The sequence below is a fragment of the Apodemus sylvaticus genome, chromosome 10 (genome assembly GCF_947179515.1).
Source record: "Apodemus sylvaticus chromosome 10, mApoSyl1.1, whole genome shotgun sequence".
NCBI lineage: Eukaryota > Metazoa > Chordata > Mammalia > Rodentia > Muridae > Apodemus > Apodemus sylvaticus.
The window spans coordinates 90,888,952-90,916,924 of NC_067481.1; the positions used below are offsets into that span (position 1 = coordinate 90,888,952).

A 27,973-nucleotide genomic window follows, 5' to 3' on the forward strand; every position below is an offset into this window, starting at 1 on the left:
ATGGGCATTTACCTTTTCTTTTGTTTCAAAAATTTAAGATGGATTCTATTATGGTCTGGGTTTCAACTCTCTTATAACCCTTTAATACAGGCTATAGAACCACGGCCTTTCTATTAATGTGACTTTCGATTCCTACCTGCTTTGTGGGAAAACATCCCTGCCTCATGTTGCTTCTCTGATGATTTTCTTGCTGCTTCTGAACTTCCCACATTACAGTGTATGTTATTAAACCACTACAAGCGCTATGTGGCATTGCTATGCGGTCTTGCCCTGGAGCAGTAACCAAAGCGTTGTTTCTAGGGAGACAGCAAGAAAATGGAAGATGCCAGTGCTTACCTGACACTTCCTTCTTACCGGCACCATGTGGAAAACAAGGGAGCCACTCTGAGCCGGAACTCCAGCAGTGTTGGGGGCCTTTCTGTCAGCTCCCGGGATGTGTTCTCCATTTCTACCCTGGTGTGCTCCACAAAGCTCACCCAGAATGGTAATGAAGCCACTGAGAATTGGGTCCGTGGTACTCATGCACGTGAGCGGAAAGTGGGCCAGGTGTGGCTGGTTTAGCCGGTGATGCCAAGTCTCTTTCTGAATTCTTCTCCTAGTGGGTCTGCTCGGTTTGCTGAAGTGGCGGATGAAGCCACAGCTGCTCCAGGAGAACCTGGAAAAGTTGAAGATTGTGGACGGAGAGGAAGTAGTGAAGGTCAGTGGGGCTTTGCTTGGATTCATCCACCAGTGTCAGAGCCATAACTGGAGAGACAAAATCTTGATGGAGTCGGATGATTTGCCCTCTGGTGACAACATGCTGCCCCAATCCGCCATGAGGAATCTCTGTTGGGAAATCCAGGAAGGCACTGAACTTTGGGCTTCAAAACTGGTTGAAATTAGGCCCTGGAAATAAACCAACTTGCCTGTAGATCTCAACTCTCCCACTCCCATGCTTTCTGTCATAATATTATGACTAAGACACATTTCTCAGGATTGTTATGCGCCTTTGAAGTGATAACATTTCAAAATTACCCAGCAGTCTCCTATACATAATAATAGGTGAGCTACAGCATATGAGACATGGGAGATTCAATATACATTAACTAATATTCTCGCTGTTACACACTGCCACACATAATAATATAGTAGCAGTCTAGTTTCTTAATGTTATATGCATATTGGTAGAAACACACAAAAATATTTAGTTTGTGCTGCTGAGAAAGCATATATTAAAGATGAGAAAGAGAAAGACACTGGGGTTTTACATCTTAAGTAAAGCAAATAGAAGCAATGCAAATGCCAGATACTGCTTCCTCACGGTAGCAAAGACTAGAATGTATCTGAACAGCAGGCCTAATTAAACCAGCTCTCTTCTGCAGCACTAGGAATTGCAATGGGTTTCCCAGTGGTCCTGGTGATTGTGTTTCCATCAAGCATTTGGAATAGCTAGAAAGCAGAGATCAGACATCTTTGTATGGTCACTTTGGTCTTGAGAGACCATGGGAAATGTATTTACTTATCCTTAGGAGTCTAGAGGGAGTCAAGCTTTATTTAATTGCCCAAACCTGGACAAACAGTAGTAGAATTTCCTGATCAATGCTTTAAATATACACCATTGACCAATCTATTTAATTTAGGGATGGCAAGAGAATTCCCCTAGATCTGTTGTCTTTGGGCAGCCTAGAGAAGTAAGCTTGAGGGGGGTGGATTACATTGTCTTCTTGTTTTCTATTATTTTCTTCTTTAAAAACATCTGGTTATTGAATTTTGTTATTATATACATGCAATATTATTATATGTTATATACATATTATATACATACCTATATACTTATATGTGCACAAATGGATGTATTATAGGTATGAAGAACTCTCAAGTGCATCTCAAAGAATTCTCATACATGAGCACCCCATCTAGCTTATGGTAATGAAGGTGCCAGAATATTGGTTGATTTGCGGAGGGTTCCTCATGTACCTCCACCAGAGGAGCCACCGTTGTGCTGACCATCGTCATCACTGATTGGGTGTTGTTGGTGGTGGTGATGGTAGTGGTGATGGTGATGTTGTTTTTCCTTGTCCTTGGAGTTCACAAATAGAGAGTAACTGAGGGTGGGCATCAGATGTCTGAGTTATTTTATTTAATTCAGTGTTTGTAGGGCCTTCCTTATTGGTGCACATAGAAGTGATTTGCTCTTCTGTAGGGTGCAGAATCCTGTCATGGGAAATGCCATAATATGTATATAAGTACCACTGGTGTGGCATCATGTCATTCCAAGTCCTAAAGCTTATTCATGAAACTTCTCTGACCCCTCGAATGTGGCTCAGGGGATGTGTTCTCTTGGAAGGACACACAATGATGAGATTTTGGGGGCTATCTGCCCTCTTTCTGAATGCAACCGTCCTTCTGTATCCAGTTCCTCCAGGACACTCTGGATGCCCTCTTCAACATCATGATGGAACACTCTCAGAGTGATGAGTATGACATCCTCGTCTTTGATGCTTTGGTAAGAGAGAGGGGACAACCGTTGGCAACATCAGCTTTGGATGCTTGTATCCCTGTGAGAAAATAGAACTTACGGGCCTTGTGGTTCTTCCCACGAATATTTTGAGTTTTTGACAAGCAGACTGAATAGCTGTTTCTGTGTGTCTAGTTTATTAGAGAATCTGAGGCTTGGCGGGTGACCTGGGTGGGTGTGGGAGATAAGTGCTGTAAGAGTTTTGGTGTCTGGTTGACAGTGCATAAGACTGGATACTGTTAAATGACTACCTTGGCTTTCCAGGATTGTCAGGAGCTGTCTGAGGCCAGGTTATAAAGCATCCAGATGTTACCCTATCCATCTCACTATCTCTTCTTGATGTCTTATAATTAACCAGGGTCATTCTGCTCTTCCCAGTGAACTTTTCACAGTGGACTGCCATCCAGACTCCCATATGGTCTCACTCTTATTTCTCTTTTGCAACTCCAATTTTCTCCATGCTATGTGGAAAGAATTATGGGAACCATCTGGGGCTGAAAGTACAGTCCTGTGTTAGAACACTTACCAGCATGTGGAGGCTCCCATCACTGTCAATCAATAAATTGCTTAAAACATTTAAAATAATTTAGAGGAAAGAAAGACTGTTAGGGCTGTCTGGGACCAGCAAACTCTTGATGCATGCAATACCCATGTGTCGTGAATGTTTGCATTCTGGAAGAGGATGTTTGGAGATAACTGGCTTTCTCAGGCTCAATTTGGGAAGGTCCCCTAGCATGCTAACTTGACAGGAAAACTGTGTCGTGACTAAAGGTCCTTTGATAAAATTACCAAAGGAAGTGCTGAATGTTGCATGAGCCTCCTGGAGAGTCATAATGCATAGAAGCATATAAGTGACTCTGGAAGTCCTGCGACAAAGAAGGCAGTCTAACTAACGACAACCTGGGATTTCTCGTAGTTGAGTAGGAAATCCTTTTATCTTCTAATACCCCAAAGCATACTTTTTGAAATACTCTCTTTTTTGTTAGAGACAATGTATTAGTGAAAAGGATTAATTATTCATTAGAGAGATTAATTCTCTGGCAAAAGAACAGTGACAAGGGTTCAGTTATACCAGGTGAACAAGCTCTGGGTACCCTCCCAGAGCACCCCCAATATTTCTGTCTCTTCCTCAGATCTATATAATAGGACTCATTGCAGACCGGAAATTCCAGCATTTTAACACTGTATTGGAGGCTTACATCCAACAGCATTTCAGTGCTACCTTGGCCTACAAGTAAGTAACTGATGTACAGGGATTTCCTATGTATCTGTGTTTGTCCTGGCAAGATACATGGGGCATAGGGAATTGGAGCATTTCCCACTGACACTAGTCTGGATGAACTTTCCCTTTTCTAATCATCCAAGCATGGATTGGATGATTCACATATCCTAAAAATAACCCAAACCCCAGAGATTGGGTGAATACTTGATTATGGCAAATAAACAAGTAGTGTATTAGATCATTCATCAAGTCAACTGTTGTTTATCAAGAAGTGACCTGTGAGCACTAGTGTGTGTTCTCGGAAACTCAGTGTTGATTGGATGTAGGAGACCCTCAGGGTCAAAGATAAGGGAAACCCATAGGAAAATTTGGTGGCAGCCAGCTTATGAAGAAACCTTGAAAGATGATGGGTCAAGTGTTCCAAAGTCTGGCCTACTGGTGATGAGTAGCTGTAGAAAGTTCCTAAGCAAAGACAGTCCAAGATAATTAACAACAACATGTCTATATATACAAGAACTTGAAGAAGACATGATTACCCTCATTCTTACTCATTCCTGTTTCACCTAGTTTTTTTCCTCTCAAAAGATTACTTTTTTCCCCTCACTACTTTATCTTTGCTGGCTTTTTTATGGGCAGGAAATACTTATTCATTCCCTGTAATAAATAGATTTTGAAGCAGTTATTTTCGTGCTTGCAAATGAGTTGTGAGCTTTGCTGCACCGCCACCTTTAACCTTTGATTGAATGCCTTATAATTTCCAGAGCAAACTAATTACCATGCTGTGGATTAGAAAGAGATGTATTTTGAAAATATTATCCCTTATTCAGGAAATTGATGACGGTGCTGAAGACCTACTTGGATACCTCCAGCAGGGGCGAGCAGTGTGAACCCATCCTCAGAACTCTCAAAGCTTTGGAATATGTATTCAAGTTCATTGTTCGGTCGAGGACATTGTTCTCACAGTGAGTATTTGTTGTGCGAGAATGAATGATTAGTGCTCCAATCAATACAACACAATTTTTTTTTTAAGAAATTACACCAGGATTGAAGATCTGGCTTGATGGTAAAGGGCTTGCCTTGGCGGTAGAGGTCTGTGGCCCTGGGCCTTATCCTTAGTACCACAAACAAAACAAAATAAAGAGAGATGAGAAAAAAATATAGCTAGATTTTAATTTTAAAAAAAAGAAACCTTGAAAATTCAAATCTAGTCAAGAGATCATGAATATATAATAATTTTATTCTCTAAGCTCATTTGCAAAAGATGAAAGGAATAATACCATAAGACAGTGATATTTTACCCAGTGACTGTGATGAATGTGATTTGAGACTATTTTGTTTTGTTTAACATTCTTCATTTGAATGAAGATTATTTAAGGAAGATTTCTAGACGTTTGTGTTCAGTGTTGGAGGGGCTGGCAGGGGAAGAGCAGAATTCAGCTTGCCATTAACGTGACTCTCATAGGCTGTGGTGTTAGATGAACTGGTTTCCGAGGCTTTGCTGCCTACCCTGGAGATTCCAACAGCTAACAAGTGTGATTATGTGTCAGAGAACCTTAGAGGACTTCGATAGTCAGGATCAGAGCTTGGCTGTTTTCCTGAAGGGCACTGGGGATAGAGATATTCAAATGTAATATGTTTATCTAAGCATATGGTAAAGTTAGGTAGTGTTGATTAAATATGCATTAGATTAGTTGTATGTGATTGGAACTAAGAAAAACAAATCTTCAAGGGTTCTGGTGTCTAGATGAGCAGTTCTCAACCTGTGGATCATGACTCCTTTTCAGGGGGACGGTCAAACAACTCTTCCACAGGGGTTGCCTACAACCATTGAAAAACATAGATATTTACATTGTGATTCATAAAAGTAGCAAAACTACAGTTGTGAAGTAGTAAGAAAAAGAATTTTATAGTTGGGAGGGGTCTCATAACAAGAGGAACTGCACCATACTGCTTTAGACTTTTATTAGCATGAATGAAGATTACTCAACTGAAATAGACTTAAAAGAGAAACGAGACTTCATTTTAGTTCATAATATTGAAAATCCCAGGGGTTTTTCAAATATTTGAAAAAGTAGATGGGGCACAGGTGTGGCTGTGTCCAGATAGTAAAGTGTCTCAGGCCACACCCATCCCATCTGGATCTGGGTTCTGCTTTCATTTCACTGGTCACTTCTGAGTCATTTTTTTTCCAAGGTGGGGACTACATATTCTATTAGCTGATGCTGCTCTTGTTTCCTTGTTATTCTAGCAAAACTTTTTGCCAAGAGCAGTCTTAGGTCATGTGCTAAGATCTTAATGAGGCAGCATAGCTGTGGGACTCTGTGAACTGTGTATTTGTGCTCTTGCATTCCGTGGGTAAGGTCAGTTACTTACAGTATAGGCTTTGGCTGAAGAGATGCCTTACCAAAGACAGCAGAGATCTCCATCTATCACCTGGTAGTGATAGCAGATGGATGGCATGGGTTTCAAAGGTGTTTCCTTTGGAATTTTCCTAAAACACTGAAATTTCAGGTAAAGAATAGAATGATACCCTAAATCTGTATGCCTTATTTTATTTAAAAAGTGAAATATCAGCTCCAAATTCTTTTCTTTGCCAGCTACTTAAATCTTGGGAATTATTCTTGCAAGTTTGGATGACAGGGTTGTTTGTTTGTTTTTTTAAATTAGTTGTGAGCCAGCCATGGATTCCTGTCTTTTTAAGAGTTGACTTTCTTGGAATTCAGGGAATCAGACTTTGTAGTTCCAGATACACAGTTCGGGTGAGGATTTCTCATCTCTTCTTTTGAAAGAGAACATTGGTCTGTAAGAATAGATCCTATACTTTGATTCATCGTATTATCTTCCGTTCTTCCTTTTGTTAATATCTTCTTTTCTTTCTCCCTCTGTCTCTCTTCATTTCCTTCTTTTCCTTTTGCTTTCAGATTTCTCTCCCATGTTCTTGAGCAAAGTAAATTTGCTTATTTTCTTTTTTTTTCTCTAACTCTAAGCACATCATTTCTTAGAACTTCTAATCCTTCAGGGTGATTTTCGGTACCCAGTGGCTTCTGGTTTCCTGATGCATGGGGCTGGTATTTCTTGCATTTCAAGCATATGAGATATCACTAACACGGGCAAGAAATGATGTCTTTATGGTAACAAAGAAATAACCTCAACTATTTCCTCTGAATTAAAATGGACATTGGGTTACAGAGAGCACTTGCAGTCTCACAACAAGAGCTGCTGGATGCTGTGTGTCCTGTTCACAGCAGAGGCTTTAGGCATGATCTGTTTCTCCTGAATTTGTAAGGGCATTGAGAGGTTGTGGTACTTTCCCATAAGCAGGGACATCTTATTTGAAAGCTAGAAAGCAGAGTGTCAATGCTTTTGAGTTCTAAAGCCATCTGCAGAAGAATCACATAATTATTGCTTTGGGGGCTCATTGTATCTGTCAGTGTGGTTTCCAGATATTTCTTTGTTCTTTGTCCCATGTGTATAATTGCTGATCTAGCTCTCAGTATTTGTTCCCTTCTTGTTTTTCTTTGCACGTACTGCACATGAACACCCAAGAGGGTGAGGATTCTTCTGTATCAACACACAGGATGCAACTGAATGTGGACAGAAGAGAAGTAGCTGATAAGTGGAATTTAGTTTACCATATTTGTGGGGGAATGATTCCTTTCTATCTAAAGCCATAGAAGATGAGTTTCTTGTCCTCTTGTTGTGTCATGAGCTGCCAAGTTCAGTGTCTGGGGCAGGTGTCTCTGGCTGTACAGAAGTCTGAGCCACAGCTGTAATGGAGGCCCGCAGAACAGGTCCTAGCTTCTGCCACTTGGAGACATTGTTCAAACCTGAAAAATCCCTAAACTGCAGTTCATATGTCCAATAAATCCCGAGTGTCCATACACATGGCTGATGTCCACCAAGCATTTGTAGACTGACTGATTCCCCAGGTGGGATAAACCACAAACGAAATACATTCAGAAGCAACAGAAGGACTGTTCTCTCAATATTCACCTACTTTACAAGGTCCATTTGATCATGCTTAATTTTGAAGCTCAAATACTCAGCTGTATTGATCTGTGAGCTATGTATCATTTCTGTATTGACTTCTGAGTTATGGCTTTACATGGACTCTGGAATAGGTTGTATCCTCCAGTTTTATGATGGACATTGGCCAGGCACTGATCAATGGGTCTTCAGAGCCTATGAGAGGAGAGCGCTCAAAGGAAGGATACCCAGAGCCTGGAGCTGCGACAGCCTTTGATACCATTCATCCTTGGTCCTCACAGATTGAAATGCTTCTAGAACCCAGGAGGCAGTGGGTGTGATGGTCTTGAGTACATGGTTATGTATTCAGACCCAGGAGGCATTTCTGTCACAGGAAGCACATGCTTGAGGAAGGGACCCAGAATCTTCTAGCTTCAGTTTTCCTCTCTATCAGCAGAGACCCATATTTTAGTGTTTCAATGATGAAATGAGATTGCTCAGAAAGGAAGCTCCCTGTGACATTCCATTCACATGGTACCTGGAGAGGCAGCAAGGATTTGGCCATGCTGTCAGGTAGGAGATACAGTAAGTCTGGCTTAGGTGGTTAGTTTTTGTCAACTAAACCCAATCTGGAGTTACTTGAGAAGAGAGAACCTCAACTGAAGAATTTCCTTCATTGGATTGGCATGTGATCATGACTGTAGGGGAATTTTTCTTGATTAATTATTGAGGTGGGAGGATCTAGCCCACTGTGGGCAGAACCATCCTCAAGCAAGTAGTCCTGGGCAATATAAGAAAGCAAGCTGGACAAATCATGGAAAACTCTTTCATGGTCTCTGCATCAGTGCCTGCCTCGAGGTAACTGAATTCCTGCTTTGACTTCTCTAAATGATGGGCTGTGTTGTGGATGTATAAAGCAAATGGACCTCTTCCTCTCCAAGTTGCTTTCCACCAATGTTTTATCAGCAACAGAAAGCAAAATAGGACACTTCCTGTTTCAGAAACTATCAATAGACATGGATGAGAAAGTAGTTCTGGTGTCATCACATGCTTAAAATTTGGCTTCCAGTTCATGTCACTTTAAGCATTTCTTTTCTGGGAGTTGGAATGCTTTTTACTTTGTGTCTGAGTTTGTTTTGTTTGTTTGCTTCTTTGTTTGTTTGTTTGTTTGAGGACCACAGTGTGGAGAGTTTCCCAGGAGTAGACCATACCTCAGCTGCACTGATTTTCCTGGAGAGTGGTTGGGCTCCTTTGACTCCTGTGGCAATGTGAACGCTGTGCTGGCTATTTCTTTATATCTTCTTTCCTATACACCTCACACTCCTGCTTCTTTGCTTCTTGCTTCCTCCTCCATTCGAGCCCATTCTCCTAGCGATATCCGCCTTCTGCAAGTGCATCTCCTTCACCAGCCCCGTTCAGCACAGGAGACACATAGTCTTCAGAGCCCCATTGCTTGAATTTGAATTGAGTAGGGAATCTGACCATTGCCACTTCCAAGTGGTTTTTTCCTTGAGGAAAATTACTTAATCTGGAAGATCACTCAGGTCCCTCAAATGTGACTTCACAGCCGTAGTACCCGCCATACAGGGTTGCTATGTAGGCTACATTAATGACTGTAGGTATCACATAGCAGTGCTATATGGTTATTCTTATCTGGGAAGCACGTCGTATATCCTGTCAGGCAGGGTCTGCCAAAATTCATTTTAGGATTTCCTCTGTCATACCCCTGCTCCACACTGGACCTGTCCCCCTCCCCCGGTATGTGTTTGCTTGCTAACTTTCTCACCCTCTTTCATACCTTTGCTCAAACATCTTTTTCTTTCCTTTATTTACTTTTACTTAGTGTGCACTATAATGGTGTTTATTATGATATTTGCATACATGTAGCATTGAATCTTGCTCATGTGTAGCTTTACTACCATACCACGTTGGTTCCCTTCTTCCTTCAACAGTGTCCCTTCTGTCTTCGTGTCATACAGACAACAACAGTGTGTTGGCTCATTGCATGTCAACTTAACACAAGCTAGAGGCATCTGAGGAGACGTAAATTGAGAAGATGCCCCTTCCAGACTGCCCTGTGGGCAAGCCTGTGGGGCACTTTGCGGATTGATGGTTGGTATGGGAGGGCCCAGCTCACTATCTACGGTGCTAGCCCTGGGCTGGTGGTACTGGGTGCTATAGGAAAGCAGACAAAGCAAGCCATGAGGCTGAGCCAGTGAACTTGCCCTTCAGCCTGGTCTCTGCTTCAGTTCCAGCCTCAGGCTCCTTCCCTGAATCTCTCTTCTGACTTCTCTTAGAGATGGAGTATGACCTGAGAGCTGTAAAATGAAATAAATTTCTCCCCAGATCGCTTTTGGTCATGGAGTTTTATCATAGCAATAGATGCCCTAAATGAGGTTGTATACATATATCTGTGTAAGTATAAGCTAGATTCTATGACATTCGAGGAAAACAATAAGGTATTTTTGTCTCGTCTCCAATTATCCTCTCTAGTTTCTCCCTCATTGTTCTCTTTAGACACAGTCCCCCTTATAGTTACAAGGTAGTTTCTCATTATGTATGTGTAAATGTGTGCATGTGTATATGTGCATATGGTGTGTGTGTGTGTGTGTGTGTGTGTGTGTGCTTAATTCTAGATGTTGCATATGAGAGAAAACAGGTACTATTTGTATTTATAAGTCTAGTTTATTTCACTTAACACAACCATCTCCAGGTGCATCGTCTTTCCTGCAAGTGGACATAATGCCTTTTTTCTTTATTGCTGAATAAGTAATCAGTAAAGATCAGGAGGGCCTTGAGAGGGTTTGGAAAGCCATCCTTGCTATTGATAAAACCCTGCAGGCAGCCATGACTTTATCCTCATTCCCAAGGGACTAATATAGAAGAGCTGCCGCCACCGAGTAGCTCCTTGGGAAGAGAAGCACACTGCATTCTTAAGGGAACCGCAGCATCTGCAAATGCCAGCCCCTCCCCCACAGCACACTCAGGGGCCTAGGAAGACTGTTGTGGTGTAGACTGTGTTGTTGGACTGCACTGGTGGTGACACTCATTAATATGGGCTGCAGGAGCATGGTGCATAGCTCCAGTCAGCACCTCTGGCCAGGCTCATCTCCCTGAGCTGAAAGAGCACCCTTCCTCTGGATGCTCTCAGTATCACTGAGCTGAACCCGGGCACTGGTTCTGGGAGCTCCCTTGGCATTTTAATTCTGCATCTTGCTTCATTCTCCCCATATCTCACCTCCCTGGTCTCCTCTCACACTTCCCTGAAGCCTAGATTTCTCCTGTGAAAATAGTCCCGTCAGCTGACTTCCGGGTCACAGTTGTCTGAACAAAGCCCAAGCATGCCCAGAGCAGTCTGTGTTCAGAGGGCATGCATAAGCCTCTGTCTTCTTAAACAAATAGGGATTTAACTTGCCAGCATGATTTGTTTTCATTGTTCATGTATGAATAAATATTAAAATGCAATCATCTGTTTATGCCGAGCACACGCTGGAATGCCTGTCACAGCACCGTTCCTGTTTCTCCTGCATGTAATTCGTTTGCATGTTAATGCCATTTATTTCTATGTAAGCCTCAGTTTTCGGATTTGAATATAATTCCACTTTTTGATGACAGTAATGGCCCCATAAACTGCACAATTGTAGTTAAATGGGATTATTTTATGATAACATTAACTTGGCATCATATCAGGATGGAAGAGAAAACTGTCATCAAAGGGAGATTGTCTAACAGTTACATCTCTTTAATTCATTATGTGTTTTGTGAGTTGCTGAGCTGCAGAGTGGGGAGCTAACAGCCTGGTTCTCACGAGCATACATGAAGCATTTTGTCAACTGTTGAGTAAGTTGCTGTTAGGATAAATTGTCCACATGCGCAGACTTTTACGCAGTTCTCCTTTCCTTTGATTTTTTGGAAATACTAAACATTGGTTGAGTGTGTTTTAGAGGCTATGCACTTTCCTAAGAGTGGTGAAATTAGTGAGTCACAGGAATGGATTTGGTATAACAAATATAACACCAGCCATCTAGACATCCTTCCCAGGGATCAACAATGACCCTCGACGCAGGCGACCACAGAAACGTGCAAGGGGCTCACAAGAGATGGACAGCGGTGCCAGCAGTGCCCCACCTGAGAGCTATTTGAGAGGGCAGACACTGGAGGAAAAGAAGATCCTACCTTCCTGATACACCTATGTAATGGAAACCCTGGTTACCCTTGCTCCGTCTACACGCCACTAGCTGTCAACTCTCTTCTCTGATTTTGACTCTACACTACCTGACGTAACAAACTTATCAGTATTATATTTGTTATACAGAAGAGGAAATGGAGCCCAGAAAGGTTCAGAACGTGTCTCTAGGTCATCTAGTTGGTGGGAGAGACTGTGTAGCATATTCTGTTGTTTGTGAATAGCAGGTGTGTAAAGGACAGCACTATGATTTGGGCAATGTACCCCACAAAGCTGTACGTGTTGAACACTTGGTTCCCAGTCCATGGTGCTTTTGTCCAGCAGTTGACCGTTAAAGAGGTGGGGCTTTGTGGGAAGTCCTCAGACTATTGGAGAAATGGCCAGTGGAGAGGACCGTGAGACCCTGATTTGAGGCAATCTTTTGTTCCCTGGGCATCAGGTGAATGGTCTCCAACTATGAGCCAAAACAAACCTTTTCTCTAAGTTGATTAGGTCGGGTGTTTGTTATAGTGAGGGAAAGCTAGCTAACACACACATTGGTAAAGTGGCCGCAGTAGAGTGTGGGGACTAAAGTCCGTCTGGACAGAAGGGTGTAATCTAATCTGTAAAAAAATGTAAACCAAGGAGCTTTGTCTTCACTTTGGAAGATGTTTTGTTTAGGCGCTGTTCTCCATTCCTGGAAAACGGTATGTCTGACCCAGTTCAAGGATAAACCCATCCACTTAAGCTACTCAAGTCTTTCATTGCGTATAAAGAAATATAAAGAAATTAAACTTTATTAAGAGCTCTGATTAAGTTGTTTTCTTATAGAAACAGTCTGGAAATCCCTATTATTGTGGGAGAGGGAGGCTTTGGAGGTCTGAGGCAACAAACTAACATGATCAGGTTCATGCTTTCGAAGTGCTGTGGAGTTGGTTTTGGGGAGAAAGCACAGATGAGGGAGAAAGGCAGTGGAAAATTGCTACAGGCTGGGTGTGAGGACTTGAACTCAGGGTCAGCAGCATAGTGGGGCTGGAGAAGGAAGGAAAAAGGGAAAGTCTGTAGAAGAACCAGCTAGGTCCTTGGTTCCTTCTAGCGGTCAGCAGAGATGTCTGTGAGCAAATGTGTGTGAGACTTTCCCATGCAGCGAGTGTGAATCCTGCCGTGGGCCCTAGTGGGAAGTCCTCTGACTGAATGCTAGCTGCACTAGCTAGTCTGACACTGTCCACCTGGACAGTCAAATCCCACAGGTCAGGGGCTCAGTCCCCACGGCTATCCTGTCAGGGGCTCAGTCCCCGTGGCTGTCCTCACGTTAGAGGCTGGTCCCAGCTCCAACCATGGGTGCCTTAGCCGTGTTTCTGGCTGACCGGCTATAAACTGGGGCTTCTACAACATCCCTCTCAGATTAAATAACCTGTTACAGTGTTTTACGGAGCTAAGGGAACACTTACTTATATTTACCAGTTACATAGGTCATCACAACCATACCAATGCATGCTGGGTAAAGAGCTGACCAGGCAGCAGTGTGCAAAGGCACCAAAATACATTAGCATTTCATTAAAGAAAGAAATCAGAGCACTTCCCCCTGGCTTAAGAGTGAGCCCAGATTCGAATTCTCCACTTCTCTCTGTGTGTCTTCTGCAGTTCACGGTTTATGTATCTGTATTCTGTATCTTGTGTGTCTGTCTAAGCCTGCCCAATGTCTGACTGTCTGTCACTGTATCTGAGTCCCTAATAGAGAGCTTTCGCTTTGTATTTATTAAGCAACCCAGAAGACATCACAGGGGAAGAAATGCAGGATGCTCACAGAAATCTTTAACAGAGTTTGATAGGGAACGAAACTTACTGTCTCCATGACCCAGAAGCACCCAGGAAAGCAAATGTAACAAGACAAACAGACTTAGCAACTTATATCCACATCGCTTTCAACATTTATGGTGGATATTTGCTTTATAAGGTCACCTTTGATGTGCTCACTATTTCCAGCAAATGATTATGATAGCTCACATACATACACACACAGGTATCGCTCTCCGGGTCAGGAACTCAGAAGATATGTACCTTAAGGTTAAAGCTGTGTATTGGCTTAGGTTACAGAAGCTGATTACATAGCAAATCTGAGGCAAGTTAAGTTGGTTGTTTGCATTGTTCTCTTAAAAGCAGGTCAAACAAACAGGCAGAAAGCACAGCAGGACTGCAGTTTTAAGTCCGAAGTGACCTCAACATGTGTATTATTAATTTGCTGAGAGGTAAAGTCGTTTAGTCTACTAGTATGTAAAAGATATTTTTACAATAACAAATTGCCTTCTCACATATACCCTTCATACTGCAAACCCCTGGAACTTTCCACATGTTCAACTGTCATGTTCTCCCTTTGTAGGCTTCTAGAATTTCATAGATACGGTGGGTTAAGGAAGGGAGGCATCTCTCTCTCCCCTGCTTGGAGATTGAGGAGCAAAGTTCTAGGTCCCAGTCTTACCTTGGTCTTCCTAGCAATCAACCCTTATCTGGAAGCCACTGGAAGCCTCAGTCTGGACTCATCCCATGAACATACAAGAAGGCGCTCATCACTTGGTGATTCCATGCAGGATGAATGTGGGGTGTAAGTGTGCCCACCTAGCCGGGGCACACTTTTGCCTTAAGGGTATTCAGGCACCTGTTGTGCTCAGGGCTGGAATACAAGGAAAGAAGCCTGTCCAAGCGGGCAGGGTGGGCGCTCACGATCTTGTCTGAGTGCCTGGGGGAAATGGCCTTCCCCAAGGCAGGTTTTCAGTGTTATAGTTCTTTAGTTGGAGGTAGTAAGGGCTATATAAACGTTGGTGAGTGGGTAGGCAGTTTTTGTGGTAAGCAAACATCACTGGCTGGGGCTGAGGTGCCTGGAATGCTTCATTTGCATGAAGAGGAATTCTGGGTGCTTACACCTGTAATTTGGCCACCAGGCTACATGACAACTCAATGGCGGTGGTGGTGGGGGTCCCAAGACTGCATACAGTACAGCATGCAGGCCTTGAACAGGGAGGGAGTGGTCCTTGCTCCTGCTGGTCTCAAGGTGAGATTTTTAGGGTTTGGGCACATCTCAATCTCACTCTAGTTCCAGGCCCACTGCCCTGGTCACCTGGTTCACTTGTTTCACATAAGTGTGCATTAATGTGAGTGTGTGTGTGAGTGTGTGTGTGTGTGTGTGTTGGCGTATAAAAAGTTTAACAGATTTCTTGGCACAGCTCTCTAGAAGTGCACTGCAGAGAGTGAGATTGCAGAGATATGCAGAGATTTGAACCCCTGGAGAATGGAAATGATATTTTTTTATGCAAATCCATCAGAAGCTGCCTTTGAAGCCCTTACACAACCTAACAGGTGTGATAAAATTGAGGATGTGACCCAGGAAATTAGCCCATTGAAGGGGTGGGCGAGACAAAAAGTCCAGGTAAGCAAGACGAGGGATGCAAGAGAAGAAGCAGGAAGGACCCATATTCTGGGAGCTCTTTGAGGGAGCACGGTGAGGGAGAATCAGTATTCCTGGTTGCTGCAGTGAGATCATGGGGCATGGAGGCTGCTGGGAGCTCTAACAGCCGACTCCTCCCTAGTTTGAGCTTGTGTCCTTTCACTATAACAAAATAGCCAAGGCAAGCTCCCAGTTCCAGAGTGGTGCCTGCATCAGCTCAGTTCTGGTGAAGCTTAATGGGTGTGTTGTATCACGGTGGCAGAAGCATTTCAAGGGCGAAAAGATCATGCAAGCAGGCAGAAAACTAGATGACTGAGGAGCGGCCAGGCTTGTTGTCACAGGACAACTACAGAAGCCCTCCTGGGGGGGGGTCACACTTCAGTGACCTAAGGACTTCTGATAGTCTCCAACCCTTTGGGGGTTCCCCACCACCTCTCATCCCCACCACACTGACTAGACTTCCAGCTTGTGAACCCTGTGGTGGGACACATGCAAACCACAGTCAAGTCATAGCAGCATGTCTCCCAACATCCTGTCTAAAAAGGCCACAGGAGAAAGCAGAGAGATCGGGGCTCAAAGTACGATTGAGTCTCTATCATCTGCACGTGAGTTGCAAACATTTGGATTGTCTTGTGCTGGGATATATGGTCCTAGGCCTATTCCTCTAATCGTGGCCTCCAGAGGCTAGGCAGACTTCTTCATATTCTGCTCACAGCCAAGTATCAGACACTGGTCTTGTGTGCTTCCATTGTCCCTTTAAATGGCTCAATTTTGTAGAACAAGACTATCCGCTGTAGACAGTTAAGAGAAAGCCAGGGAGGACATAAAATGTACTTTCTTCCAGCATGAAGCAGTGGGCGACTTTCTTTTCTTGTTAACTCCTTGTTAGAAGTCCGTGAGCTAGCTAGATAAATCCTCACCCAAGAGCAAAGATGGCTGCCTCTGACAAATGCCAGGTCTCGCAATTCCTCAGAGAATGACTCAGAGTAGAGAGCTCTCTACTGAATAATATGGAGATTTCGCAAATCCCTAGGTCAGAAGGGTCTAGTGGGCTGAAAGACAGCAAGCTAACACAGTTTTCAGGGATGGGGAGCCGTGCTAAGACAGCCGGGTGCGCTTCAAATGCATTAGAGGTAGGCATTGCCCAAAGGAGCATTTGTTTTCTTAATAAGAAATATGTTACCCAGTTATTGGAATTGCTGTTTATTGTATCTTTAGGGTAGAAGAAAATCTGTGAAGAATCTTGTGATGAGGAACATCTGGGTACAGTCCTTCAGGTCTCTAAACCTCTCTTTCATCTCCTAGATGTATTTTCCTAATATAGCTGAAGCAGAGACACAGGGACTTCAGTCAATCAATCAATCAATCAATTAATTACTTAGCACTTGCTGTATATTAAACAAACATGAGAAACCTCCCAGGACTCTACTCCTTCCCTGTCACAATCCTGCCCCCACCCCCAGCCATTCAGTGGCCTCAGTGAACGGGCTGTTGGCTCAGTGCCTTCTCTAGACCAGATTGAGTGTCTGGTTCAAGATTGAGTTAGTCTTCTCCTTTGTAGAGGAAAACAAGTGCACTGGAGCCCTGACAAGGCAGCTTATAGGAATGCTGAGGACACACCAAGGGCAAGCTCTGGGGTTGGTAGTGCTAGCCTGAGGCTCACAGGTTTGGGAGCTAGATGGACCCCACCCACCATAGGTATAGTCTTGTCTTAAACAGCACCTTAAGCCCAGGCACGAGTTCTGTACAGTCCAGTAGCCATGGACCCCTTGAGGATGCTACACACACTGCCTCTCTCAAGTTCCAACTGCTGGCTTCTCAAGGAGTCACCAGAAGTACCCTGAGCCATGTCCCAGGCCCCTCTCCAGATATGCACATGGTTGGCAGGCTGCCTGTGGCTGAGGCTAGGTGATCTGCTTCCTTTCTAGCCTTCTGCTCAGACATACCATGTTCGAGATTGTGAACATGGACGCCCACTGTGCTGCGGCCTTTCCCACACGCCTCATCTCTTTCCTGCTGAGGGTCTATGAGGCAGGTCAGCATTAGGAGATCTCTAAGGGCAGAATCTAAACCCCCTCTGCCCACGTTCCCAGGCTGCTCACACAGTACCTCGTGGCCAGATGCCAGAGCTCTGGACAGGAGCCTTCACTGTTTGGCGAGCATTCACTCCCTTCCCCTTCCCAGGAACTGTGCAGCAGAGGCCTTGGGCCTTATTCTCTCTTCTTTCCTTCTCTTCCCTGGCACTCTTTTCTTCCATTGTGGAACTTCAAAACTTTTCCCCTTCCTTCTCTTTATGATAGAATCTAGATTTTTCCTGTGCTGACGGTCTCCTCTGGTTCTCAGAGGAAGCATCAGTTCTACCATCTTGTCCAGGGCAGAACACCATTACTTACCTGTTTAGTCTTTCCGTTCCCCAGTCCATCATGCTGCTCCCTGTTTGGAGGTCCCAAATGCTCAGATAGGCGCCCTGACCCTGTCACCTAGGTCCCATAACTTCCGTTCATCCAAACCCATCACTTCAGCTGTCACCTCTCTGCAGAGACCCAAGCTCTGATCCATACATTCTCCCTTCCCCTCCTCATTTCCCTCCCTCCCTTCTTCCCTCTCTCCCCCTCTTTCTTTCAATGGAAACTCAAAGTTAGCATATTTAACAGACTTACAAGGTATCTGCTTCCACAGACCCACAAACCAGCAAGCAGCAGGCAGAACAGAGAGAGCCTGGTTCTTGAGGCTGTGTTTTCTAGTCTGCCATGTCTGATCCACAGCAGAAGTCTGAAGCCTGTCCCCTTTCCAGAAGCCTTGCGAACCCACCACATCTTTCCCTCTTTACTCCAACTTCCGCCCTTCCTCCTCACGACAGGCCAGGACCACTGTCTTGAAGCACCCAGCCCTTCCCTCCTATGGCTGATTCCCTGCAGACTGTTGGGCTTCCTCAGAGCTTAGCCGAGGCATCTGCACATGTGGAGAAGCTCATTTCTCAGTCAGTCTGGAGTCTTTTCTCTCCCTGTCCTATAGCTCCGGGTCGGAGTCTAGGTCAGTACTGAACAGAAATGGTGTACGTCCTGTACCTTCTCTGTCCATTATGGGCTTAAGGAATTATGGGCTCTTAGTCATTTGATGAAGGTGTTCATTGTGAGGAGCTAATAGATTTTATTGTAATGGTTTGGATTTATTTCAACCATTTTAACTATTCATTTCTCCCCCTGATTTTTTTGTCCTTTCTCCTTCTTCTGGGTTGTTTCCAATTTTTCCATTTTCTTCTTCCCTTTTATGACTTTAAAAGTTATACTTCGTATTCAAGTTTTAATGGCCACCTATGTATTATATCATCCACATTTAACTTAATAAAGTTCAAAGTTAATATCTTTTACATTCCTTCTGAATAATAAAGGGACTTTTGGGAAACTCACTTCTCTCTTAAATGCTGGGCTATTATTATGAAGCATTTTAATTTGACTTTTAGAGAGTATCTCCACAAATAAAATACTATTATCATTTCAAATGTTTGGCATTTTTGAATACTTTTACCAATACGAATTCACCAGTACTATTGTGCTGGTAAACATGTACCAGCAATATATCTAAAAAATAACCGAGGAGAGGGGCAAGAGAGATGGAGCGGTTGCCTCTTCCAGAGGCCTTAGGTTGCTTCTCCAGCACCTACATGGTGGCTCATAACTAGTTGTAACTTCAGTTTCAGGGGATCTGGTGCCCTGATTTGGCCTCCACTAATATAGACATCCACATGGGCAAAACACTCAACACATAAAGAGAAATACACCTCTTAAAATAATTAAGGATGTAAATTTTGCGATTTCAGTAACAATTTATAAAAGAAGTCCTCCATGCCTCCTGTGGCCTTTGATGCAGTCTTTTCTTATTTCTGAAGGGAATACTTCAGAATCACCTTTAGGGAGTCCTTTTCGCAAATCGCTCAGTGATTGGTTTCATCCAGAGTTGTACAAGAAAGCTTTTGTAGACAGAGTCTGCTGTCTTTTGGTTGCCTGACAACTCTGTTAAGGTCAGCTTTATCCTGTCATGTGGTAGCACCTTTTCTTTCTGTCGCCTCTCAAGGCTCCCCTTCTGGTCTACAGTGTTCTGAAGTTTCCCTGGAATGTCTTTAGGGAGGAAGCTGTTTGTCCTGCTGGAAGCAAATCTTCTCAGATCTGGGCTTTACTGTGCTCACTGCCTGCTCAGAAAACCTCCATGTTCTCACCTTTTAAAATATATGTCTTTTCCCTGTGGCCCATCTCACTGCATGCGCATACTGTGCCCGACGCCATCTCTAGATCCTGTAAACTCTTACATGCCTTACCTTCCTTCTTTTGAGGCTTGCTCTTGCAAACTGCTTGGGTCTTCTGTTTGGTTTCTATTTTGTGCTCTTTTTAGACAAGATCTTGCTTTGTGTGCTAGATGACTTGGAATTCCCAGCATCCTCCTGCTTCAGCCTCCCGGAAGCTGGGGCCACAGGTGCACACACTGTGCCTGGCTGACAATGACTGAACACTTTCTCCTTTGCCCTGTATGCTTTTCAGAGTGTCTTGATAATGCCTAACTTGAGATAGGCATTATCTTCTAGCTGTTTCAGACCTCCAGGTTTTATAGTAAGGTTCTTGACCTAGTTTTCGTTGACTTTGTGCTGGCTGCTATGTGACGATCGGCTTGCATCCCTCCTCCCAGAACTACTCATTGAAGAGCCCATTTTTACTTAGCAGTAGAGTGTTCTCTGTGTGTCTGTGTGAATACGCATGGTTTCAGAGCATGCTGTCTGTTTGTCTATGTGTATTTGCAGGACTTCAGAGTGTGCTTGTGTATGTCTGTCTGTGTGTATATGTATGACTTCACAGTGTACTGGGTGTGTCTACATGTATCCGCATAATGTCAGAGTGTGCTGTGTGTGTTTGTGTGTATCCACGACTTCAGGTATTAAGCTCTAAGGACAATCAGACTTCTTTTGTGTCATTCAGGCATTGCCAATTAAAGCCATTTCCAACCAGAGCCATCTTTAACCAAACGTTCTGCTTCTGGATACAGCGAAGAACATGGAGATCATAAACACGGAGCCCTCAAGAAGACTAGCTTGTGACTAAGGATCCTCAGCAGAGATCTGTTTTCCTTCCCCTTACTCAGAGCTAAGGACGAGTAACCTCCTAAGTGTTCCCTTCAGTGCCATCCATGTCTTCCCATCTTCCTTACAGAGAAGGTGTTCCAGACTGGGAGAACAGCTGTTGCCCAGGGTCTCTTAGTCAGCTACTTATCGCAGACTGAATACCTGACGCAAACCACTTAAAGGAGGAGTTATCCCCTTTGGCTCGTGGTTTCAAGCATTTTGGTTAATGGCCAGCTGATTCCCTTGATCTCAGGTCAGTGATGAGGAGGACCACTCGGGAACAGGGATGGTAGCAGACCAGTCTTCTCACTTCACTGCATGGTGGTTGGGAAGGAATGGGGCAGAAGGTAGGCTGGCCCAGGTAGGCTGGCAGAAGTGGTAAGATAGCCACTACCCACCCCCCGCCCCCATCGGGCCCTTAGGGGCATACTTCCTTTCACTCGGTCCTCAAAGGGTTCCACCACCTCCCAATAGTAGCATCAAATCAAGAATCAATAGATGGATTAATCCAGGAGATTACATCAGAACCCTCATGACTCCATCACTTCTCAATGATTAGATGCACCAGCTAGGGTCTAAGCCTTCAACAATTAGGCTTTTGGGAGATACTTTCTATCTAAACTATTACAGCCTCCAATAAGCAGGCCCAAGGATACATCACATACTTCCCCCTGTGGCTATCAACACTGTTTAAAGACACTACTGGGGTTTGGGGAGGCTGGATTTATTGTGTTACTTTGCTTTGGGTTATCCTGTGTGGATCCTTTGCTTTCTCGACAATTTTGTCAATCAATTTTTGAAAGAGATGTGCTTATTTTTATCTTGTTTATCTTTTATCTTATGTTTTGTGTATGTGAGTATGCCACATGCATGGCTGGGCCTGTGGAAGCCAGGCAGAAGAGTGTTGGGTTTTCGAGGACTGGAATTACAGATGGTTGTGAGCTGCCCTGTCAGTGCTAGGAATGGAACCCAGGACTTCTGGAAGGGCGGCTAGTCCTCCCAGTTGCTGAACCATCTCTCTAGGCCCTCGTGATTCAATGATAAATCCGTTTTTGGCAGTAATTTGCATTTGCAAGTCTTCCTGAGCTATTTTGTCCACTGGGCAGTCAGTGGTAGATAGAGGTCTCCAAATTTCAGTCTGTGTTGTACTCAGAGGGGTCTTTCTAGAGTTAATTTGGACCAGGGGTTGCTATCTCTCTATCCATGGAGTTAGTATGCAGTCAAAGACCCTGCTACTAGGGCTTAGTAGATTCCTGAATCTGAAGAAAGTCCTGGACCCTGTACAGTTTTTACTGTACATACTTGTGAAGTTTAACTTATTCATGAGCATAGTAAGAAATTAAGAACAACAGTCAGCAGTAACACAAAACAACAGAAACAATATACTGGAATAGGGGTGATGTGAGTGTGCCCCCTTTTCCTTCTCTCTCTCCCCATTTGTCTCCAAAGAGTTAAGGTGAGGAAAACTGCAGGCAGTGACTCTTCAGGTGGAGGGGTGGGGCTGTTGTACCCCAACTCCCAAAGTTCGTTTCTTTGCATCACTCTAAGATGAAGAGCTAGGGACCTGGGAGGGTGTTGCTTTGGTCCTGCAGTCCCTGAAGTCTGTTGGCATCTGGCCCCTAGGCTCTTCTGGCCTGGCCTGCCCTTCACCCCTTGGATTCACCTAGTCCCTCCTGCTGAAGGTCAGTGAATTTGATGTGCCCATGCTCTTCCATTTCTTCATGGCCTGATCTTTCTTCCTTATTTTTTTTTCTGCTTTCCTCTCTCACCATAAGGTCTATGTCCTGGCATCTCAGTCTTTTCTGACTTGGCCAAATCTTCCTGGTGTATGCTGTCCTTGCCTCTGCCATTTATCTGTGAAGTGCACGTCACACTTAGTGGTTTACTTGCTTAGGTGTTGATTTTTACTTCCTACCATACATGAATCATGCAGTGACTGTGGAAAATAATTGGTATTTAGTGTCTTTGCATAGTAATTATGCATAATGACTGTGTATAGTGACTGTGCATAATGACTGTATAGTGACTGTGTATAGTGACTGTGCATAGAGATTATGCATAGTGACTGTATATAGTGATTGTGTATAGTAATTGTGTATAGTGACTTTGTGTAGTGACTGTGCATGGTGACTTTGTATAATGACTGTGCATAGTGACTGTGGATAGTGACTGTATAGTGACTTTGTATAGTAACTGTGCATAGTGACTGTATAGTGATTGTGTATAGTAACTGTGCATAGTGACTTTGTATAATGACTGTGGATAGTGACTTTGTATAGTGAATGTGCATAGTGACTGTGGATAGTGACTGTATAGTGACTTTGTATAGTAACTGTGCGTAGTGACTGTATAGTGATTGTGTATAGTAACTGTGCATAGTGACTTTGTATAATGACTGTGGATAGTGACTTTGTATAGTGACTGTGCATAGTGACTATATAGTGACTGTGCATAGTAACTGTATAGTGACTGTGTATAGTATCTGTGCATAGTGACTGTGCATTGTGACCATACACAGTGACCGGTACATTGTGATTGTTGATCATGACTGGATTGTGGTTGAGCACAATACCTTTATAGTGATGGCTGCAGTGATTGCTGCATTGTGATGTACCACATGTCTTTGTCAGTGACTGATTACCTGGTAAAAGCAAGCCTGCTTGAATACAGTGATGGCCGCCCTCCTCCGCAGACCTGGGGACAACCGTTTTTCAGCTTTTCTTTCCTTGCCCTTCCCTATGGCTTTCTCCCTGAGATAACTCGATTGCAGTACTCATTTGGTTTCCAGCCAGGCATGAGCTGCTGAGTCAGCAAGATCCGATGCTAATTTTTAGCATCCACTGCCCCAGACTGCAAAGCTTACCTGCTTGGGTCAGGTGTCTCCTTCCCTATCAATACTTCCTACTTTGATTAGATTTTATATGAAATCTGTTGCCCTCCCTATTTACAGTAAATATTAGAACTTGGTGTCTCCTAAGCTCTAAAAGTCCGCAGACACGCTGAAGACTTTCCCCCTGGCTTGCACGCTGCAGCCTTTATCTGCTGTGTCCATTCCAGGCTCAGCTTTCCTGAGTCTGGGCTTTTGCCATCCCCAGCCAACTTCCTCAGGCGTCTGCTGGGCAGAGAGAATGCCTGATCCGTTGCTAATTCATAGGTGATATCAAGGCCTGGAAATATAGATGAGCAGCCTTTCAGTACGCGGTGTCTCTCAGGAGTTTTATAACTGCTCTTAGAGCTGACAGCTTCACAGACTTCAGCTTAGCCCTCGTTCTTCCTAACACTCAGCAACGACACAATGCATGCCTGTTCCACGCACATCAGCCCATAAGACTCTGCTCTTCTTTTAAGCACCTGAATTGATAACCCAGGTTTCCATTTCAAATAAGTTAAAATGCCTGTCTGTGGTAACAGCTTGGTCAGCATCAGCAAGCAAACACCGACAGTCGCTTATTGAGCTGGTCACTGTGTTAGGTTCTGGGATGCAAGCCTGAATCAGCTCAGCTCACCGTTTTCATGGACTCTTTAGCTTAGTGGGGAATGGTCATTGAACGCACAATCCTCTAGGTGCACGTCAATCAAGGGGAGGTGTGTGGTAGGCGTCCTGATGAGTTCAGTCTTGCCAAGAGGTTGGGGGTAGGGAGAGCTCCTGAACAAGTGGCACCCAGACTGTGTGGCCTGAGTGCTGAGTTTGTACTGTGTGGAGGAAGATGCAGGAGATGATAAGGCCAGGAGTTCCCTGAGATTTGGGGCTTTGACTACAGACCAGCAGGGAAGCATATATGATGTCATGAATGTAGACAAGGTCCTGGACTCATTCTCCAGCAGTAGCAGTAAGGGGGGTGGGGAGGGAGGGAGGGAGAGAGTATATGAATCCCAGAGGTTTATTTCAAGAGTATATTTGGAGACGGGGGAAGTAGGGATCAGAGTTGAATGACCTACTGAAGGTCACAGTCTTTACTAGTGCTGGTCTTAGTCTCTAGCTCAGTCCTGGAGACTCAGACCATCATACCTTCAGCTGAATTTCCCGCTGCTGGCCGCTTCCAGGCTTTCAGTCCTGCTGTTACTGAAGTGAAGCCTGTATGATGGAAATTATAGCGTGTTTGAACTTGATTTTTCTTGGATGTCTTCAAGTTTTACTGAGCAGATATTTTTTTTAATGGTCCAAGGTATTAGTAAGGAAAATGTTAAAGAATTGTTTTTACCTACATACACCAAATGCCAGGGCTCTCAGTGGAACAGAGCCATAAGCCTGAGGTTAATTATCCCTCTCAGGAAGCCAGGACTCAAAGAGCAAGGTTTGCATGCTCTAGGCATGACCACAGCTTAGAGCAATAATAGCTTGACATTTCTTGGGTAATTGTCTGTCTAGTTGCAATCAATGCTGGAAACCAGGAGGCAGGAGGGAAAAAATCAGATTCTCTATCCTGTGAGCATCCAGGGAATCTGCCCTTAGTTGTGTGTCTTTGTGTTAGATCCTAGCATTAGCCATGTTCCCCAGTGAAAGGAGAAAACCAGGAAGAACTTTATAGAAAAAGAAGGTTGCAGGAAGGAGTGGGGGGCAAGATACATTCAACCCCTACCCCAAGAAAGAGTAACTCTCCCTGTGAAAACTGTAATATTCTCTTGGTTAAATCAGTATGTTATGCGTGTGCCTAATCGGGACAGTTGTCACTTATAATCCCTGTTCTATGAGGGAGCCAAATCACCAACTTAATACATTTGTCCTGGCTGGTTTTTATGTCAGCTTAACACATCTAGAATCAGGTGAGAATAGGAATACTCAATTGAGAAATTGGCCCCATAAACTCCAGCTGTAAGCAAGCCTGTAGGGAGGGCATTGTTTTAATTAGTGATTGATATGGGAGAGCCCCACCCATTGCAACTCATGGTCCTGGGTTCTAGAAGAAAGTTAGTTGCGAGAGCCGTAAGGAGCAAGCCAGTGGGCAGCACCACTCCATGGCCTCTGCATCGACTCCCTCCTCCAGGACCCTGCCTGGAGTTCCTACCCTGACTGTCTTCAGTGATGAACTGAGATGTGGAAATATACATGAAACACCCTTCCTCCTCAATTTGGTCACGGCATTTCATCTCAGCAACCGAAACCCTAACTAAGAAAACATTGGCTTCTAGTTTTATTAGTTGTATATCTGTGAATATACAACTTATATATCTTAAACTTATTCTTTGTTGCCATTTAAGATATCATAGAGACCTAGTAAGTTATTAAAAAGAAATAACTATTGAATAAGATGGTAAGCCATGCAGGAAATAACTAGTTTCTTTTAGGCATCCACATTGTTACACCAACTGGTCCTTAGAGCGTGAGCGAAGACACTGATGGAGATTAGCATCCTTTTAAAGTCATTGATACAATCTAGAGTTTTCTCCAAGTGTCTCGAAGCATGAAAGAGTATACGTGTGTTTCTATCTTTGGAAGCATTGTTTGGGAACGTTCAGTTTCTAATTATATTGGAGTAAAAATGCCCGGAATGCCATTTTTCATGCTAATGGAGAAATTTACTTAAGAGCAGAATTATGTGACTCAGTGGTTCCTGCCAAATGATATAAAGCCCGTGGCTTCTCTCAGTAGGATGAAGGATGGCACAGGACACACGTCATCGTCTGCTCTTGACTTATGGCTCCTTCCAAGGCTTCCCTCGAATCTTATTACCTCCTTAACTATTAATTTATCACACACGGTTGCCATAATTTTGAAGTAAAGTGAACACTATGGATGGACTATTTTTCTTTCATTTCCCCCCATATTGTTAACTTCTATTTTTTATATTATTATCCAGCCTGTTTACTCTTCACTTGAGGTGTTTTTTCTTCAATGGCTACGTTAATATTTTTTTTTTTTTTTGCTCTCAAAACAAAAAAAATTTTTTTTTGTCTCTAGACATCTCTTCAAAGCAGATCCTCTACACGTGGAGTCTGCCTTCTTTCCTCCCAGCCACAAATCATTCTCCCCTGGGGTGATTTATAGAAGGGCTCTTTAGTGATGCTTCTTTGCAGTTTGCCCTAAGGGGTGATCCTTCTTCAACTGTCACCCCCTGGAGAAGCAAGGACTCAAGCACAAATAATTTTGTCTTTGACAAAAGGACTGGCACCAGGAGTCCATCTGAGCCCCGCCCGTTGGTTGTTGTTGGCGTTCTGTGAAACAGTGCCAGTGTGGAGGTCTCTCTGGTTGAGGCATACACTGTTATCGGCCGTAGCATATTCACCCACCCCTCATAGAGTTCTGCTGTCTTCATTCTCTCCTGGCAGAATAACTGTTTATACTTCAAGCCTGGCCCTCCTCAAATGAGATTTTTCTCCAGCTACCAAAAGCCAAAATGTCAGACTTCCAGCTGGTTGTACCAAAATTCCATGTCTCAACCAGCAAGATCTTAGTTCAGGCCTATGCATCTTGGGGATTAGGAAAGGGTGCAGTGGTGACAGTGACCTTCCCTGGAGGAGGCTGTTAAGGAACTGGACTGTCACTTTCATGAAGGTCCCTTTTTTTTTTTTTTTTTTTTTTTTTTTTGCCCAGTTGCACTGATGTTAAACAACCCGGCAGTGTGCATTGGATTTTGTTCTATTGAAAGAATTGATAAGTGCAAGGAAGGATAATTTCTAGATAGACTCAGACAGCTTGTTTGGCTGTAATCTATCCTTAACTTGGGTGGAGAGATATGGATAGAGATGGAGATGGGGGCAAGGGAGAGACTAAGACAAAATACACTCAAGGCCTTGGCTCTGGTCTCCTAGAACCATCACTCTTTAGAAACTAGGAACTGCTCCCTGAACAGGCTGTCCTAATAAAACAAGTGTTGGATGCAGACGTAGGAGCACAGCTAGATTACCTTGGATTTGGAGCTTTGCTAGAAAGGGGCTAGAACCAGTTACCCAGCTTCCCCCTTCAGTCCTTCAAAGCCATTTCTGGGGCAAATGAGGCTCCCCCACGTGCCCACTTGCTCCAGCTCCTATGATGACCGTTGCTGGCTCTGTTTCTTCATGGTTACATTATCCGGTGCATAAAGGGGTGAGATATGGAGTCAGGGACACTCATAGGCATCATTTGTTATTGAATGAAACCCAGCTGAGTCTCTACACCAGTAGCTCTCAACCTTCCTAATGCTGCGACCCTTTCATACAGTTCCTCATGTGGTGGTTGACGCCCAACCATTAAATTGTTTATTGCTACTTCATAACAGTAACTTTGGTACTGTTATGAACTATAATGTCAATATCTGATATGTAAGTTATCTAATATGTGACCCCTGTGAAAAGATCATTCAACCTCCAAAGGGGTCAAGACCCACAGGTTGAGAACTACTGTTCTACATGCTTATTACTTAATGGTGATAGCAACTGTATCAAAGGGTTGCTATGGTGATCAAAAGCCACAAAGCACCTAGAATAAATCTTTAATAAGCAGCAATTTCTAGTAGTTGCAGTTATTTAGTAGTAAAGAGGATGTTGATGCAGGGTATGTAGCCAAAGACAATTCTTCAGGCCGAGCTGGAGAGCACACTGCTCTTGAAGTGAGAAGAGTTGGCTCAGTTCTGACTTGCCAAGATGTTATCTGC

General features: G+C 43.8%; 1 protein-coding gene across 1 annotated transcript in view; it reads left to right on the top strand.

The window, feature by feature from the left end:
* The window catches only part of Dock2 (dedicator of cytokinesis 2), a 411,802-nt gene that overhangs the window by 86,269 nt on the left and 297,560 nt on the right, over positions 1 to 27,973 (top strand). Inside the window, exons 18-22 of the mRNA XM_052194849.1 lie at positions 301 to 484; positions 600 to 697; positions 2,396 to 2,485; positions 3,631 to 3,731; positions 4,547 to 4,681. Of these exons, the coding sequence (XP_052050809.1) occupies positions 301 to 484; positions 600 to 697; positions 2,396 to 2,485; positions 3,631 to 3,731; positions 4,547 to 4,681 (608 nt within the window). The remainder of the gene's footprint in view (positions 1 to 300; positions 485 to 599; positions 698 to 2,395; positions 2,486 to 3,630; positions 3,732 to 4,546; positions 4,682 to 27,973) is intronic.